The following is an 18591-nucleotide window of genomic DNA, read 5'->3' on the forward strand; positions in this document are numbered from 1 at the left end:
GGTATTATTGTGATTATCAGCACCATCATCACCATTTTTATTTGCAGTGCATGGCACAGATTTGTGATTTTCTGCTTTGCTGACATCTCAAATCTTTGCTGATTATGGAGGTGTCCCTCCCAGAACAACCACTTTGAAACTAAGCTGAATTAAACCACAGGAAACCAGAGAGCAGCTGGAGGGACCTGGGGGTGTTTTGTGTGGAGAAGAGGAGGCTGAGGGGAGATCTCATTGCTCTCTACAGCTCCCTGAGAGGAGGCTGGAGCCAGGTGGGTATGGGTCTCTTCTCGCTAGGATCAGGTGACAGAAGCAGAGGAAATGGCCTGAAATTGTGCCAGGGGAGGGTTAGGTTGGTGATCAGGAAAAATTTCTTTGCTGCAAGAGTGGTCAGGGATTGGCACAGGCTGCCCTGAGAGGTGGTGGAGTCCCCATCCCTGAAGGTGTTCCAGAAACCTGGGGCCATGGCACTTGGGGCCATGGTGGTGTTGGGTTGAAGGTTGGACTGGATGATCTCAGAGGGCTTTTCCAACCAAACCAGTCCCACGACTCTATGATATTTAAGGAAGAGATCCTTCCTCTTCTCTGGTTTCTCAGTACTTCCCCAGTTGTATCCAATGGTGTTGAACACCTCTCAGAACCTATAGGTGGAGATCTTTCAGGCAGGGGATCTTCAGAGAAACTGGGTGAAGATTAAACCAGTAAATGTTTTACATCTTATTGCCATGAAGAGCAGCATGCTGAAGCTGGGCCCAGCAGATGGTGAGCTGTCCTTCCCTTGAGGGACCTAAGCAGCCTCCCCCAGTCAAGGAGGAAGGCAGATGCAGTGCTGGAGCATGCAGGGGCATCTGCCAGGGTTACCTGCTTGTGAGCATGGTCATAGGAATTGATGTGGTTGTCAAACTCGTGGTGTTTGTGGTACTGCTTGTCACACAGCTCACAGTAGAAGTTGGCCTTCACATCCTCCAGAGCCTTAGCTGCAGCTTTCTCCTTCTCAGCATAGTCCTGCAAAGGCAGAAGCAAAGGGAGATGCTTTGCTACAGATCATGAGCTCATGCTCACCCACACAGAAGCACTGAGGCTGCAGGAGACCTTTGAGATCACCAAGTCCAGCAGCTCACCTAGGGCTCACAATCCCACCACTGCTGCTGAGCCACTGCCGTGGAGCACATGAAAACCATCAGAGTGACCAGGACTGCTAGCCCCCCAGGCTCCAGCCCCCACGTGCTGAGGAGGTTTGGGTCTAAAATTGGCTGTAATGAAGTAGTTGTTTCTGGGATCATTATACTTACTGCTTGATGGAGGTACTGGAGTAAGAATAGCACAGAGGAAAGGGGTGCAGAAGAACATCATCAAGGCACTGCCCAGCTGCTGGGCACTCCCAGTTTGCACCAACATGTGTCTGCTCTTTTAGGCTGCTCAGAAGAAAGTCCTTCTAGTCTGGCACCAAGGAAGGGTTTCTTATGTGTTCTGCCTGTACCTCCCCTGAGATACTCACCAGGGCTGGGCAGCAGCACACTGAGATTTCTCTGGAGCAGAACAACCTCAGCAGGAGCCTTTGCCATGCCACCCTTCCTGAAATGGTGCCAGGGGAGGTGCAGCTTGGAGATCAGGAAACATTTCTGTGCTGCCAGAGTGGTCAGGGATAGGCACAGGCTGCCCAGGGAGGTGGTGGAGACCCCATCCCTGGAGGGGTTCCAGAAACGTGTGGCCATGGCACGAGTGGTTTAGAGGCTCTAGCTGCTGGTGAGATTAAGCTCACCTTAACTTGGCTGACCAGCAGTTAGCTGTGTGCTCTGAGGCAGCACCTCCAGCTTCCTCTGTAAGCAAGAGCAGAGAGCCCCTGCCCCTGCTGCTGAAGCCCATCCATTGAGATAACCTACTGCAGGGTGAGAGGAGGCTCTCCAGAGCTGCAAGCTCTGCCCAGAGAGCACAGCAAGGTAGCTCCATTAGTAACCTTAATTCCTGGATAGCTGAACTTGGAGCTCATGAATTCCAGACTGGATTTCCTTACCTCCAGTTCTAAAGCTCCCCATGAAGCTTGCATCAGCTGATGTTCTTGAAGACAGGGAGGTCAAGGAGGAACGTTGTGCCTGGAATCTGATTTTGAGCTTGCAGATGATGGCAGTGACTCCTCAGTCCTCCCACAGGACAAGCAGCCCAGCACATCTCTGCTGCATGCACATGGCTCAGGTGGGTTAAGAGCACAGAGTGCATTGGGATGGAAGGGACCCTCAAAGGTTACCTTGTCCCATCTCCCTGCAGTCAGCAGGGGCATCTGCATTGGCTGCTCAGGACCCCATCTAGTTTGACCTTGAATATCTCCAGGGATGGGGCCTCCACCACATCCCTGGGCAGCCTGTCCCAGTGTCTCCCCACCCTCACTGTGCAGAACTCCCTCCTGATGTCCAACCTAAACCTGCCCTGCTCCAGTTTCAAACCATTGCTCCTTGTCCTATCCCCACAGGCCCTTCTGAACAGTCCCTCCCCAGCCTTCCTGTGGGTTCCCTTTCAGATGTTGAAATGCAGCTCTAAGGTCTCCCTGAAGCCTTCTCCAGGCTGAACAGCCCTGACTCTCCTAGCCTGTCCCCATAGCAGTGCTGCTCCAGTCCTCTGATCATTTTTGTGGCCTCCTCTGCACCCACTCCATCAGATCCAAGTCCTACCTGTGTTGGGGTCCCCAGAGCTGGACACAGGACTCCAGGTGAGAACCCACCAGAGCAGAGCAGAGGGGCAGTCACTTCTCTAGGTCTGCTGGCCATGGATTGTATTATGCAGACTACTCAATGTGGGCAGCAGTGAGGTGATACCTCTCCCCCTGAGTGGCTGCTCCGTGCTGGTTGTTACCACTTGAGTGTCTGAGGGGCACAGGCTGTGCCAAGCCAGCAGCTCAGCAGCTTGCACTGGTTGTTGGCATCCCCAGAGCCCGTTAAGAAGTTGAGACATTCCAGCTTGTGCTCCAAGCCCATTGTTTTGCCAGCATTAATTATTCACCAGGCCTTTGGTGTAATCAAAATGCATAAATTAGAGTCTGGATGCAGTAGCAGTAATTATGCAGAGATGTCTTCCCTGGAAGGCCAAGTGTTGGGGCAAGATCTTTCTCTTGTTTTCTAAAGGGGTAAAAATAGAAGGTTTGCTCTCCCTGGCAGCCAGCCAAGGCTCACTGGGGGGATTTTTGTCTGAACTGCCGGTGAAATGCTTCCAGCCTGCTCCATCTTTGCTTCTCTGCTCTGGTGAGACCTCACCTGGAGCACTGTGTGCAGGTCTGGAGTCCCCAGCACAAGAAGGACCTGGAACTGTTGGAATCAGTGCAGAGGCAGCCACCAAAATGATCAGAGGGCTGGAGAACATCCCCTGTGGGGAAAGGCTGAGAGAGTTGGGGCTGTTCAGCCTGGAGAAGAGAAGGCTCCAGGGAGACCTTGGAGCTGCATTTCAAGTATCTTAATGGGACCTACAGGAAGGCTGGGGAGGGACACTTCAGAAGGGCATCAACTCCCTGCCCAGCACTCCTAGAGGCTGCTCTAAGCTCTCCCTGCAGCCTTCTCTTCTCCATGCTGAACAGCCCCAACTCTCTCTGCCTGTCCCCATAGCAGAGGTGCTCCAGCCCTCTGATCATTTTGGTTGGCCTCCCTTGGATCCATTCTAAGAGATCCTTCTTGTGTTGGGAGCTCCAGAGCTGGCCCCAGCACTCCAGGTGGGGTCTCAGCAGAGCAGAGCAGAGGGGCAGAATCCCCTCCCTGCCCCTGCTATCTACAGTGCCAGGGATCAGCCCAGCACAGGGTGGGTTTCTGGGCTTCCAGTTCATGTTACTGGCTCATGGGGAGCTGGAACAGGTTGCCCAGGGAGGTTGTGGATGCCTCCTCCCTGGAGGTGCTCAAGGCTGGGCTGGATGAGGCCTTGAGCAAGCTGGGCTGGTGGGAGGTGTCCCTGCCCATGGCAGGGGGTTGGAACTGGGTGATCTTGAAGGTGCCTTCCAACCCAACCCATTCTGTGATTGCATGCTGGATGCAGGTAAGCTCATGCCCTGTGAGACAAGAGCACAGAATGCACCTGGATGCATTCATATTTTTCCCTAGAAGGCTGCAAAAATTATTTTTTCCCCAGCTTAACTGCTGACAAACAATATCTTGGATAAAAACAACACAGGCTTATGGTAGGTGTTCCCATTGAATCAGTCACCCAAACTGGCTCATCTTCTCTGGAATGGGAGGTCATTAAGCCCTCTGGATTGAATGTGAAATTAGTCACAGATTCACAGAATGGGTTGGGTTGGAAGGGACCTTCAAGATCATCCATCCCAACCCCCTGCCATGGGCAGGGACACCTCCCACCAGCCCAGCTTGCTCAAGGCCTCATCCAGCCTGGCCTTGAACACCATGTCAGTGTGGCCCTCAGACACAGAGCTCTTTTAATTGGTTCTGCAGTGAATTTGAGAGGGAATCCTCCTGCCTGTGCCAGGCTGGGGGTGCCTTCACTCAGCAGCTTCTGCAGAAGGCTTCTGATGGTGGGAGGACAATTAATGGTAGGTGACATATGGTGTTCTCATAGAGGGAAAATCAATGGGGAATGTCCTGTGACTGAGTCCTATAATGTTGCCACTGACACCTAGTCAATCAGAGAGCCTTTACTAAAGCCTGGCTCTGGAGGTGTTTAACAACCCCAAGGTCGTTAGGGGTCTGCTGAGGTAGACAAAAGCAAACCCCTCTGCCTGCCTGGGGAACTGCTGGGAATGCATCTGAGAGCCTCCAGAGCAGCGAGCTGAAAAGCAGGTCACTGGATGCAGCAAAGCTGCACAGGCAGCTGTGAGCTGGGCTCCTACAAGTGGAGTGGAGTAAAATCAAGGTGCTTGCAAACAGCCCATGAGTAAAATCTAACATCCACAGCCTCACTGCAGGCTCCTCTCTCCTTGTCTGCAACAACCCAGCACCACCATGGCCACTAAACCATGGCCCCAAGTGCCATGGCCACACATTTCTGGAACATCTCCAGGGATGGGGACTCCACCACCTCCCTGGGCAGCCTGTGCCAATCCCTGACCACTCTTGCAGCAAAGAAATTCTTCCTGATCACCAATCTAAACCTCCCTGGTGCAACATGAGGCCATTTCCTCTCATTCCATCACCTGAGTCTAGGGAGAAGCAGGACAAATCCAAGCATGTGAATAAGACACAGACTGATGTCCACAGCCAAGGTCTTGAAGTATGTTTTCATTAGTGACAAAACAACCTCTGGTCACCCATGGAATCCATGAGTGACTCTAATTAACAGCACAGGGCACACAAATGATTTAGGGACCAGGATCAGGATTCAAAATGAGTGTAGACTGTGAGCCATTGAATCAATGAATCACAAAAGCGTTTTGGTTGGCAAAGGCCTTCAAGCTCATCCAGTCCAACCACTCTCTAACTCTGCCAAGGCTGGGGCTAACCCATGGGCCTCAGCACCACATCTCTGCCTCTGGGAAACACTTCCAGGGATGGGCATTCAGCCACCCCCCTGGGCAGCCTGTGCCAGGCTCTGAGAACCCTTTCAGTCATAGATTCACAGGATGGTTTGGGTTGGAAGGGCCTTTCAAGATCATCCAGTTCCAACCCCCTGCCATGGGCAGGGACACCTCCCACCAGCCCAGCTTGCTCAAGGCCTCATCCAACCTGGCCTTGAACACATCCAGGGTTGGGGCATCCACAACCTGTTCCAATGTCTCCCCACCCTCACTGTCAAGAACTTCTTCCTCACCTGCAAGAGGTTTCTTCTCCTCTGCAATCTAAGAACAGGCTAGCTGAGTGAGGGAAAATGTCCAGGAGGTTGCAGCAGGAGAGAACAGAAATGAACTCAACAACGAAACTGAAGGAAGACCAGCTTCTGACACCTCAGCAGCAGTGTTGTGTGTGAGACACCAGGGGTAATGACTCCACTGGAACCAGTATTGGCAAAGTGTCAGCTGTGAAATACTGCTGGCTGCACCTACACCAGCCAAGAACTCGGCTGCTGGAACCTGCCCTTCCATCACCCCACTCAGCTGTGATAGGGCAGCTTCAGGAATTCCTTTGGAGTGATCTTGCTACCTCCCTTTGAGGTAAAAATGAATGCAGCTCTGGAAGCACACACTCCGCAGGCAGGAGGGCTGAGACTTCACCAGGCTCTCCACACCCTGTGTGCTGCCACTGAACACACCCTGTGTGCCAACAGCCGCTGCACTGTGCTCCCCAGGCACCCCCACCTCGTGACCTTCCCCAGGGCAACCAATGTTCGCATGCCAAAACCCACAGAACTCTTTGGGCTGGAAAGGGCCTCTAAGCTCATCCAGTCCAACCACCAACACACCACCACCATGGCCACTGAGCCGTGGCCAGATGCAGCATCTTGCTGATAGCCAGACAGAGTTTTCACACAGCCCTCACACTTCTTCAGTCAGACAGAAATAAACCCAGACACACAGCGTGCCACGCAGGCCTGAGGAGACTCAGGCCAAGCAAGGACACAACTTGTCTGCAGTGTGCTTGACATTGTACATAGATCCATAGGCTGCTTTGGGTTGGAGGGGACCTGCAAGATCATCCAGCTCCAACTCTCCCTGCCATACAAGGACACCTCCTACCAGCCCAGCTTAAGGCTCAGCCTGCCTTTCAGCACTTGCAGGCTTGGAGCCTCCACAGATGCTCTGGGCAACCTGTCCCAGTGCTTCCTCACTTTCCTGGGCAAGAATTGCTTCACAGAATCACAGAATCACCAAGGCTGGAAGAGACCTCAAAGATCATCAAGTCCAACCTGTCACCACAGACCTCATGACTAGACCATGGCACCAAGTGCCACATCCAATCCCCTCTTGAACACCTCCAGGGACGGTGACTCTACCACCTCCCTGGGCAGCACATTCCAATGGTGAACGACTCTCTCAGTGAAAACTTTCTCCTCACCTCCAGCCTAAACTTCCCCTGGTGCAGCTTGAGACTGTGTCCTCTTGTTCTGGTGCTGGTTGCTAGAGAGAAGAGACCAACCCCTTCCTGGCTACAACCACCTTTCAGGTAGTTGTAGAGAGCAATGAGGTCTCCCCTGAGCCTCCTCCAGGCTAAACAACCCCAGCTCCCTCAGCCTCTCCTCACAGGGCTGTGCTCAAGGCCTCTCCCCAGCCTTGTTGCCCTTCTCTGGACACATTCAAGAGTCTCAATGTCCTTCCTAAACTGAGGGGCCCAGAACTGGACACAGGACTCAAGGTGTGGCCTAACCATTGCTGAGTACAGGGGCACAATGACTTCCGTCCTCTTGGCTCATCTCAAACCAGCTTCTTCCAGTCTGAACCCAGCACCCCTCACCCTCTCCCTGGTTGCTATGGAGAAGAGGGCCATGGCACTTAAGAGTGGTTGGACTTGGTGACCTTAAAGCTCTTTTCAAATGGCCTCTCTCCTCATGCTTTTCACACACAGCCCATTACTGCACCATTTCCCGTTCTGAGCATTCCCTTTTGCTACCAGAACACTCAGAGCTGAGAGGTGCAATGCTTTTAGCAGGTCCTACATGCTCTGCAGAGTAGACTCCTGCTGGAACTGATAGGGCTGTGATAAGGAGCTGTAAATTTAAGGAGGCATAAACCTATTCCTAGCTTATTTACCACCAAAGCCACCAGGGCTGGTTGGAACCAGCCTTACAGAAGACAAACATTCACAGAAATCACAGCAGGGCTCTTCAGATCTCCAGCAAACCTTTTATGTCATAGCATGGTAGAGGTTAGAAGAGACCTCCAGGGATCATCCAGTCCAACTCCCCTGCCAGAGCAGGGGGAGCATCACCCAGGGCAGGTCAACAGGAACACATCCAGATGGGGCTTGAAAGTCTCTGGAGAAGGAGACTCCACAGCCTCTGTGGGCAGCCAGCTCCAGCACTCTCACACCAAAGAAGTTTCTCCTCCTGTTGAGGTGGAGCTTCCTGGGTGCCAGTTTGTGTCCACCCACCTTGTCCTATCACAGGACACCACTGAACAGAGCCTGGCTCCTTCTTGCCTCCCACCCTTCAGACATTGATCAGATCCCATCCGGGGCTGTTCCTCTCCAGGCTCAACAGCTGCAGGGCTCTCGGCCTTCCCTATTCACAGAGATGTTCCAGGCCCTTTGGCATCCTCACAGCCTTCACTGGTCACTCTCCAGTAGTTTCCTGTCCCTCTTCAGCTGGGGAGCCCAGAACTGGACACAGTACTCCAGGTGTGGCCTCACCAGGGCAGAGCAGAGGAGGACAACCTCCCTTGACCTGCTGGCCACACTTTTCTTGATGCACCCCAGGATGCTGTTGTCCCTCTTGGCCACAAGGGCACATTGCTGTCCATGGAGCACTTGCTGTCCACCAGGACTCCAAGGTTTTTCTCCATGGGGCTGCTTTCCATGCTCTTTGTATGTTTTGACCTTTCTCTCTAGGGCACAACAGAACTGAACTTCAGTGCAGCACCTTTCACATGTGAGTTAGCTAAAAGCACCTTGGAATAATACCACTGACCAGACAGCAGGAAACACAGCGCTTGGCATCAGCACAGGAGCAGTCACCGCAGCCCCAGCACCTGAAAGGCACCTACAAGAAACCTGGGGAAGGACTTTCTACAAGGGCTTGCAGTGACAGGATGAGGGACAATGGCTTTGAGCTGGAAGAGGGGAGACTGAGAATGGAGATGAGGAAGAAATTCTTGACAGTGAGAGTGGGAAGTCACTGGAACAGTCTGCCCAGGGAGGTTGTGGATGTCCCCTCCCTGGAGGTGTTCAAGGGCAGGTTGGATGAGGCCTTGAGCAAGCTGGGCTGGTGGGAGGTGTCCCTGCCTATGGCAGGGAGTTGGGACTGGATGATCATGAAGTTCCCTTCAAACCCAAACCCATCTGATGAACCTGTGAACTATCCCCAAGAGTTAGAACCTTTGGGTTTGGTTATTAAGAGCCTTTTTCATACAAGAGAGGCTAATCCCAGCAGGTGGCTCCTGACAGTCCCTCACACCAACACCACCAAACTTTGACAGCCTCTTTCGTTTAACAGTTTGTGACTCTCTCTTTGCAGATCCCCAGAATCTTAAAGCCAGCTGATGGGAGATTAAGCCAACATAACAAATGAGGCAATCTGATGTTTAATATCAGTGGGTTCCTATTGCTGCTAGCAACACAAAATAATTCTTAATTTTATGATGAAATATTAATACATTTCTAGGAACCCTGGGTTGGCCAATGATGAAATATTAATAAATGAGTAGGGCAATCTAGACTGGGCTATTTATTTTCTCACATGGTGTATATTTGCAGGCTGCTTCAGAGGCATGTCTCTCAGGGTGAGCATTCATCATGCAGCTGAATTATTTCTGGACTCTCCACCTTCTCTTCAAAGGTCCTCAGAAAATCACAGAATCACAGAATTTCAGGGGCTGGACCATCTAGTCCAACCCCCCTGCCAGAGCAGCATCACCTGTGCCAGGCCACACAGGAACTCACCAGGGGAGTTTCAGATATCTCCAGCGAGGCAGACTCCACACCGCCCCTGGGCAGCCCGTGCCAGGGCTCTGTCACCCTCACAGGGACAAAATCTTTCCTCATATTTACATGAAACTTCCTATGCCTCAACTTCCACCCACTGCCCCTTGTCCTGCCATTGGGCATCACTGAGCAGAGCCTGGCTCCATCCTCTTGGCACTCACCCTTTACATAAACATTGATGAGGTCATGTCTCAGTCTCCTCTGCTCTAAGCTAAAGAGCCCCAGCTCCCTCGGTCTCTCCTCGTACAGAAGATGCTGCCTCATCACTACATTGTGGAGCACTTGGTGGCACAGCCTCCCTGGGGAGGTGGCTGAATCCCTGGAGGGGTTTCCCAGAGGTAGAGATGGTGCTGAGGGCCATGGCTTAGCCCCAGCTTTGGCAGAGTTAGAGAAGGGTTGGGCTGGGTGAGCTTGAAGGTCACCATTCTGTGATTCTGTGGACTGTTGTCTGTACACAACAATTGTTGACCCAAACCCCATTCATTCCTAGAGTCATGGAATGGTTCTGGTTTGAAAAGACCTTCCTGATCCTGGAGTCCAACTGTGCTGGTAGTGGGAAGAGCACTGCAGAATGCAGCCTGCGGTTTAAAATACATTTGCCAGTCTCTGGGGCACAAAAGAGCTCCAGGAGCTACTCTGCTGAACAAACAAAAGCTGCTCCAGCCTGGTCTGCCCTCAGCTCAGTGCAGAGTGCACCACACGGCTCCTGCTGCCACCAGTGCTCTGCTGGAGCATCTCAGCCAGGCTTAACGAGCAGCTCGAGTACTCCGCGGGGACCTGAGGCTTCCTCAGCCAGCAGCTCAAGTGGCTGATTGCAGCTGGATGCTGTTTGAGGAGGCCTCCTGGGCTGACTGACCTTAACACAGAGCAACAGCAGAGCTTCTTGGCTGCAGACAAGGCTCTCAGCGTGAAAGAGTCTTTCTGGCTTCAGCACCACCCTCTAAGAACACTGGCAGGGAGGCCTCAGCTCCAAGAGAGCATCCTTGTATTTCCTGCCTTGCTGAGCCACGTTCCTAAGGAGTCTCCTGAAAAACTCAATTCATTCCCAGTCCAGACTCCAAATGCTCCTTTAGTTTGGAACCATGATTCCAGACCTGGCCAGGCTGGAGAGCAGGGTAGAGTTCACCTCATGAAGGTGAACAAGGACAGGTGATTCTATCAATTTCCTCCTCCCTTATCAATGGGTTGAGTGTAGCTCAGACAGACCTTTCATAAAAGAATAACAAGAATGACTTCCAAGCTCTTTCTCCCTTGCATTGTCAGCTAAATACTTTACACTTCTTGAATCAGATTCACAGAATGGGTTGGACTGGAAGGGATCATCAAGATCATCCAGTCCCAACCCACTGCCATGGGCAGGGACACCTCCCACCAGGCCAGCTTGCTCAAGGCCTTGAACACCTCCAGGGAGGGGGCATCCACAAAGTCCCTGGGCAGCCTGTTCCAGTGTCTCTAGCATTCAGTGACATCTGGCATTCTGTGATCCAGCCCTTGGCCTTGCTGACTCTAATCCCACTGGCCTCAGTCCATGGATGCAGCCTGGCCAGGTCCCTCTGCAGAGCCTTCCTGCCCTCCAGCAGACCAACACTGCTGGCAGCTTGCTCCCACCTGCACACTGACTGCTGAGCCTCGATCCCCTCACCCAGACCATTGATAAAGACACTAAAGAGAACTGCCACAGCACTCAGCCCTGGGAACACCACTGGTGCCCAGTGATGAGGTACCTTGCACAGCAGAGCAGGTGAGGTGGCATGGAGCTGGCACAGCTGGAACTCCTGTCTGTGATAAAACCTACACCAGTAAATCAGCATCATCAGCTGGAGTTGTACCCTGAGACTCCTCTGAGTGCCCTGGGACACATCCCAGAGCACACCACCAGCCTGTGGTGCCTCTGCTCTGGTGCACAGAGCCAAGCTCCCACTGCTCCATTAGCTGGCTCAGTTCAGGCACAGAAAGAGCCACAGCTTCAGAGCTTGGGGAAAAAAACCTCAAAAGCATCTGATTACCTTGGGCACTGCACACTCTGTCTTCCATTATGCTGGGGGTTGCCCTCATTAGGGGCTCCAGGAAAGGCTTTCCTCAGAGCAGTGAGGCAGGAGGCACCATGAGGCTGCTTGCTGCCATGGGCTGCCAAAGCATCAGGAGCAGCTGTGTGACAGGAGATGGCTTTAAGGAGATCCCCACGCAGAGCCCTCCAGCCCTTACTGCTGGCCTTTGGGGTTTCAGTTCCTGACTCAAACACCTGAGGAAGGGAGGCTAAAGATGGCACCTCCCAGGCAGCCAGCTGAGTGCTGGCCTTTGGTTGTGCTGCCCACACACAGCCACCCAAACCCTCATGGAATCACAGAATGGGTTGGGTAGGAAGGGATCTCTGAAGGTCACCCAGTCCAACCTCCCTGCAGTCAGCAGAGACATCCTCCACTAGAGCAGCGTGCTCAGAGCCTTGGCCAGCCTGGCCTTGAATATCTCCAGGGACGGAGCCTTATCACCTTATCAGACAGAACAAGAATTTAGACATTTATTTTTTTGACTCCTAAGCTTTAACAAGTTCCAAACCTGCTGTGGGTTAGGTTGTGGAGCTTGAGTCCCAGTGAAAACACATCCTCTCACCTCTCCTGAGCACCACCACGCTGAGAGGAAAATATTGCATTGTTTTTAAATCCTCCCTTTCCAGCCTTTTATTACTTTAAACTTCCCAGCATCAGGAGAGATCAAGCATCTCAACACAGCTGGGGTGTCCCCTTGACAGCCTCCTCTCTGGGGATGACAGAACTGCCAACCAAACAATGATTGAAGGACAGCTCTTCCTCGGCAGCTCCCACCAGATGTCATTCTCTTGTCTGTTAGATGAAGGGGTGAGGCACCAGGGTGACCCCCATCAGTGCTCAGATAATGGGAAAACCTGCTCCTGAAACCCACTGGTCACCATGCAGTGCAAACTCCTGCTGACAGAGGGTGAGGAGGGGTTTTGTAAGGTGCCAGCAACTTAAAACAAAGGGTGTCAGAGACTCCTCAGAACTTCTTGTCTGCATGGACACATCCCCTACCTAGCCATGGGGCATCTTGGTTCAGAGGAGGGACTTCAGGCAGGCTTGTTGGACCCCCTGGGAGCTGTCAGAGTTCAGTGAGTCTCACAGACTCATAGAAACATAGAATGGGTTGGGTTGGATGAGACCTTAAAGGTATGGAGTTCCAACCCCCTGCCATGGGCAGGGACCCCCTCCCACCAGCCCAGCTTGCTCAAGGCCTCATCCAACCTGGCCTTGGACACCTCCAGGCATCCACAACCTCCCTGGGCTACCTGTTCCAGTGTCTCACCCGTACTTCCCCATTCAGGGTGCCTCTGCTCTATCCAATATGGAAAAGGAAACAGGTCTGCTATGTCTGACACCTCCTGCTATGTCAAAGCCACCTCTTGTCTACCAGCAGGGAAAAAAATGCTGCCATAGAAACCATTTTTAATGCTGCTTTAGCAATCCCCAGCAATTTTCTCCTCTCCCTTCCACAAAGCAGCAGCAGAGGGGAGCCTGCATTTATGTTTAAGTAGGTGAAGGTGAGGAGCTGCCTGTGAAGACAATGGTGGCCAAGCCATAGCTGATACTGATTGGCAAGTCAGGGCATTGATCCCTGGCACTGTGCTAGCACATCCAGCAGGCTGCAGTTCGATACTCCTAATGAAGTAAACCAGGTGGGATTTGAGGCTGCTGGAGCCTCCTGCTCTGTTTCCTAACTGCATTTTGTTCCTGGAGATTTAAGGTCAAGCTTACAAGCAGAAGGCAAATTGTGAGTCAGCAGCTGATTTTTCATGCCACCATGCATGTCCTGTCCTGGACTCCTCAACAGCTCAGCAGAACACCACCTGGGCTGGAGAGCACACCTCATGAGGAGCAGCTGAGGGAACTGGGACTGTCCAGCCTGGAGAAGAGGAGGCTGAGGGAACAGCTCATTGCTGTGTGCTGGGGGCTGCACAGCTGGACTCAGCACTCCAGGTGGGGTCTCAGCAGAGCGGAGGGGCAGAATCCCCTCCCCTGGCCTGCTGGCCAGGCACCTTTTGATGCAGCCCAGGGCTGGCTTGTTGGGCTGCCAGCTCATCTCAAGCGCCTCATCAAGCAGCACCTCCCTGTCCATACTTCTCCTCATGTTCTGTTTGATGTTAGGGATTCTGTTAATCTGCTGCTTTCCTGACAGAGCTGAGATAGAAGCAGAGCCCTCAGGAGCAATGAGTCATGTTGGAGCTGTCTGAAGGGTCTCCAGAGCATTCCCTGTTCTGTGTTTCCAGATTGCCCAAGCACACAGGCAAAGCATGTTTGAAACTTCAGCCCCAAGCTGTTAGTACCTCGGATCCCCTGATCCAGCAGCTTTGAACCACCTCCTGGCACTTGTGGTGCAGGATGTTCTTGAGGCTGGCACAAAAGCTGCCAGTGATGGAGCAAGCTCAACTTCAAGGTCATTAAAGGGCTCCTCAGACTGCCAGGCTTTCTAAGAAGGACTCTGAGAGCCAGGACAGTCACAAAGCAGGACTTGAACTAGTGTCAGTGTTTTCACTCTTGTTTGGTAATGAAGCTATCACTGATGCTTCACAGTGCAACAATCAGAATTGGTTGGGTTGGAAAAGCCCTCTGAGATCACCCAGTCCAACAACAACCCAACACCACCAAGGCCACTAAGGCATGTCCCCAGCTGCCATGTCTACAAGGCTTCAGAACACCTCCAGCAACAGTAACTCCATGATCTCCTGGGCAGCCCGTGCCAATGCCTGACCACACTTCCATTCAAACTGTTTTTACTAATCTCTAACCTAAACCTTCCCTGGTGCAACCCGAGGCCATTTCCTCTCCTCCTGCCACTTGTCCCTAGGGAGAAGAGTCCAACCCCCACCTGGCTCCAGCCTCCTCTCAGGGAGCTGTAGAGAGCAATGAGGTCTCCCCTCAGCCTCCTCTTCTCCACACTAAACACCCCCAGGTCCCTCAGCTGCTCCTCAGCAGCCCTGTTCTCCAGACCCTTCCCCAGCTTCCTTGCCCTTCTCTGGACCTGCTCCAGCCCCTCAATGTCCTTGGAGTGAGGGACCCAAAACTGACCCCAGCACTCCAGGTGTGGCCTCCCCACTGCTGAGTGCCGGGGGACAATCCCTGCCCTGCTCCTGCTGGCCACACCACTGCTGATCCAGGCCAGGATGCTGGTGGCCTTCTTGGCCACCTGGGCACAGCCTGGCTCATCTCCAGCTGCTGTCACCCAGCACACCCAGGTCTTTCTCTGCTGGGCAGTTCCCAGTCACTCTACCCTAGCCTGCAGCAAGTCACAAGGTCACCTCTCCTTTGCTGTAGCCCAGAACAGGAGCCACAACTTGCAGGTGCTTTGGCTCTCTCCTCTGTTCTCTCACTGTTCCTCCCTGTTTGCTCTCCCCCCTCGCTGCCTCTCCCCATCTGCCATCCTCTGTGTTTTCATCTCAATTAAACAAATCCAGGGCAGAACCCTCCTGGCTGTTTGCATGGCCCCTGCCACAGAAGGCTGCAGCTCCAGGCCAGCAGGCCCAGATGGTTCCACCATCCAAACAAACAAGATAATCTCATAATTCCTCAGGGCACCACATCAGGGTCCCTTCCTCTTCCTCTGCACTCACCAGGCTCTTCTGGCAAGAGAAGGTGCTCTGAGGTGACAAGGGCTCTGCCACATGTTTGTGTCCTTTCCTGAATCTCTGTTTTAATGAGTGACAGACAAGGGTGGTAGCTGCAGCTCACAGGGACACAGAGATAGATTTGCTGAGCCTCAGGAGTTGCAGCAGTGTCCTGCTCCAGCCAAATCTTCAGCTCCTGCACCACTGCAGGCATTTCTCTGTCACAGGACAACATGAATGGCTGCAAAGGGAGGCAGTGTTGGTCTGATGGAGGGCAGGAAGGCTCTGCAGAGGGATTTGGCCAGGCTGCATTCATGAACTGAGGCCAATGGGATGAGATTCAGCAAGGCCAGGGGCTGGGTCCTGCACTTGGCTGACAACAACCCCATGAAGGCTCCAGGCTGGGGGAGAGCAGCTGGAAACTGCCTAGCACAGGACGACCTGGGGGTGCTCACAGCCTGGCACAGGCTGCCCAGGGAGGTGGCTGAATGCCCATCCCAGGAGGTGTTTCCCAGAGGCAGCATTGTGGTACTGAGGGCTGTGGGTTAGCTCCAGCCTTGGCAGAGTTAGGGAAGGGTTGGACTGGATCTTGAACAACTTTTCCAAGCCAAACCATTCTGTGATTTTATGACAATACTCACAGGGCTTCATTTTTCCCTCACAGAGCAGCTTGTTGAACCTCCTCCCATTGGTCTCAGCCCATGGATGCAGCCCCTGCAGGTCCCTCTGCAGAGCCTCCCTGCCCTCCAGGAGACCAACACTGCCTCCCACTCTGCTGTCAGTTTGAGAAGGTTTTTTCTAAACTGGGGCAGGAGCCATGAAGGAACACAAAGGGTTCTGCCAAAGGATCGTCACTGAGTGTAGTTAATCATTGTCCTCTTTTCCCCAGAGCTCCTGGCTGCTAATCACATCAGCAGCCAAGTCAATACCAACACCCCTCCCTCTGCATTCAAGCCATCCCCCATTAGCAGCATTCTAATCGTTCATTATTTATATTGCAGGAGCACCCCAGAGTCCTCATCAAAACCTGGCACAAACCCAGGGAGCAGAGAGTGCCTGCAGAGCAGTTTTGTGAAGGAAGAGTAACGACTGGAGACTGAGAGTCACAGAACCACGGAATTGTTTGGGTTGGAAAGGCCCTCCCAGCCCACCCAGCCCAGCCAGCCACCCAGCACCACCATGGCCACTAAACCATGGTTCCAAGAGCCATGGCCACACACATCTGGAACACCTCCAGGGATGGGGACTCTACCCCCTCCCTGGACAGCCTGTTTCAATCCCTGACCACTCTTGCAGCAAATAAATTCTTCCTAATATCCAACCTACCCCTCTCCTGGCACAATTTCAGGCCATTTCCTCTCCTGTCACTTGTTCCTAGGGAGAAGAGCCCAACCCCCACCTGGCTCCAGCCTTCTCTCAGGGAGCTGTAGAGAGCAATGAGGTCTCCTCTCAGCCTTTTCTTCTCCACACTAAACACCCCCAGGTCCCTCAGCTGCTCCTCACCAGCCCTGTTCTCCAGACCCTTCCCCAGCTTCCTTGCCCTTCTCTGCAGCTGCTCCAGCCCCTCAATGTGCTTCTTGGAGTGAGGGACCCTAACCTGAACTCTGAGAGCTAGGTTGTCTAGCTTGCATGTTCCCTACCTTTCAGGTTTTAACAGCAGAGTGGACAAAGCCCTGACCAACATGGTCTGAGCTCACAGCTAACCCTGCCTGAGCAGGAGTTTGGAATAGAGACCTCTTGAGGTCTCCTCCCCCTTGAAGATTCTGGTGATACCAACAAATAGAATAGAGTAGAGTAGAGTAGAGTAGAGTAGAGTAGAGTAGAGTAGAGTAGAATAGAATAGAATAGAATAGAATAGAATAGAATAGAATAGAATAGAGCAGGTTGGAAGAGACCTTCAAGATCATTGTGTCCAACCTATCAACTAATCCAACACCATCTAATCAACTAACCCATGGCATCAAGCACCCCATCAAGTCTCCTCCTGAACACCTCCAATGATGGTGACTCCACCACCTCCCTGGGCAGCCCATTCCAATGGGCAATCACTCTCTCTGTATAGAACTTCTTCCTAACCTCCAGCCTAAACCTCCCCTGGTGCAGCCTGAGACTGTGTCCTCTTGTTCTGGTGCTGGCTGCCTGGGAGCAGAGACCAACCTCTGCCTGGCTACAACCTCCCTTCAGGTAGATGACAAATCAGAATCCATTTGAAAAGTACCAAACACGAAGCTGCTCCAACCTCAGATGGATGTTTAGATCCCACAGCTCTTGCTCAACTGCCCCTGCAGGGCAATCCTGGGCTTTGTTTCATTGCCTCCCCAGCTGTGGCATTAAATAGCTGTGTGAGGGAGGCTTAACGATCACCTGACATTTTTATGCACCCAGTGAGCCATTATCCTAAATACAAAAGGCAGTTACAGCTCCAGGACAGTGATTTACACCAGAGGAACCAGGGTAGTTAGGCAGAGACACGAATGAGTAAAACAAAGTTGATGTCACCTAGAAGCATGGCTTAGAATGTGGAGCTTTATCTTCTTTATGCTCTACATAAAGTCAAGTTTGGGTGCCTTGGCTACATATTTGCATATCCTGAACTTTTGGAGTTGTTAACTGCTGGCTTTGTGTCATAATTGCTTTGTCTGTGTTTTAAACTAGATTTAGAATCTGGAGGTTAGCTCCTCCAGTTAAATTATTCAAATTATTCTAACAGCTAAGAAAGGAATCCATGGAACCTCAGAGTGGTTTGGTTGGCAAAGCCTTTTAAGCTCATCGAGCCCAACCATTCTCTAACTCTGCCAAGGCTGGGGCTAAGCCATGGCCCTCAGCACCACATCTCTGCTTCTTGGAAACACTTCTGGGGATGGGCATTCAGCCACCTCCCTGTTTCCTTCACAGCCATGAAGCAGATACCTGGTTAAAGGAGCTTGGCTTTGGGGCAGGCTGTTCCTGAGCAAGCCACCTGAGCTGCCTCTTAGAGAATCACAGCATGGGTTGGGTTGGAAAAGCCCTTTCAGATCACCCAGTCCAACCACTCTCTAGCTCTACCACTGCTGTGACTAACCCATGGCCCTCAGCACCACATCTCTGCCTCTTTAAACCCCTCCAGAAGCACAAAGAGCAGAAGGCACAGGCAGGTGCCTTACGTGCCTGCAGCCTGCTCACCACGCAGCCCCTGACAGGGCTTCTCAAAGAAAAGTGTTACTGAACAAAACAGAGCAAAGAGGGAATCCCTGCTCTCTGACCAGACAGCTAAGAGCAGGGAGCATCAGCAAATGGACATGGGTAGAAACTGGGAGAGTCCTAGCATGGGTTGGGTTGGAAAGGACCTTCAAGATCACCTAGTTCCAAGCACCTGCCACATCCAGGGAACCCTCTCAACTAGACTCAGCTGCTCAAGGCCTCATCCAGCCTGGCCTTCAACACCCCCAGGGAGGAGGCAGCCACAGCCTCCCTGGACAGCCTATTCCCTGGTGAGCCACCCTC

The 18591-nt window shown here is 52.6% G+C and overlaps 1 protein-coding gene across 1 annotated transcript in view; it reads right to left on the minus strand.

Moving 5' to 3' along the window:
• The window catches only part of ZNF804B (zinc finger protein 804B), a 57821-nt gene that overhangs the window by 15787 nt on the left and 23443 nt on the right, over window positions 1–18591 (minus strand). Inside the window, exon 2 of the mRNA XM_054161039.1 lies at window positions 859–1002. Coding sequence (XP_054017014.1) covers window positions 859–1002 — 144 coding nt within the window. The remainder of the gene's footprint in view (window positions 1–858; window positions 1003–18591) is intronic.

This window comes from Dryobates pubescens, chromosome 4, assembly GCF_014839835.1.
Source record: "Dryobates pubescens isolate bDryPub1 chromosome 4, bDryPub1.pri, whole genome shotgun sequence".
In the NCBI taxonomy this organism is placed as follows: Eukaryota; Metazoa; Chordata; class Aves; order Piciformes; family Picidae; genus Dryobates; species Dryobates pubescens.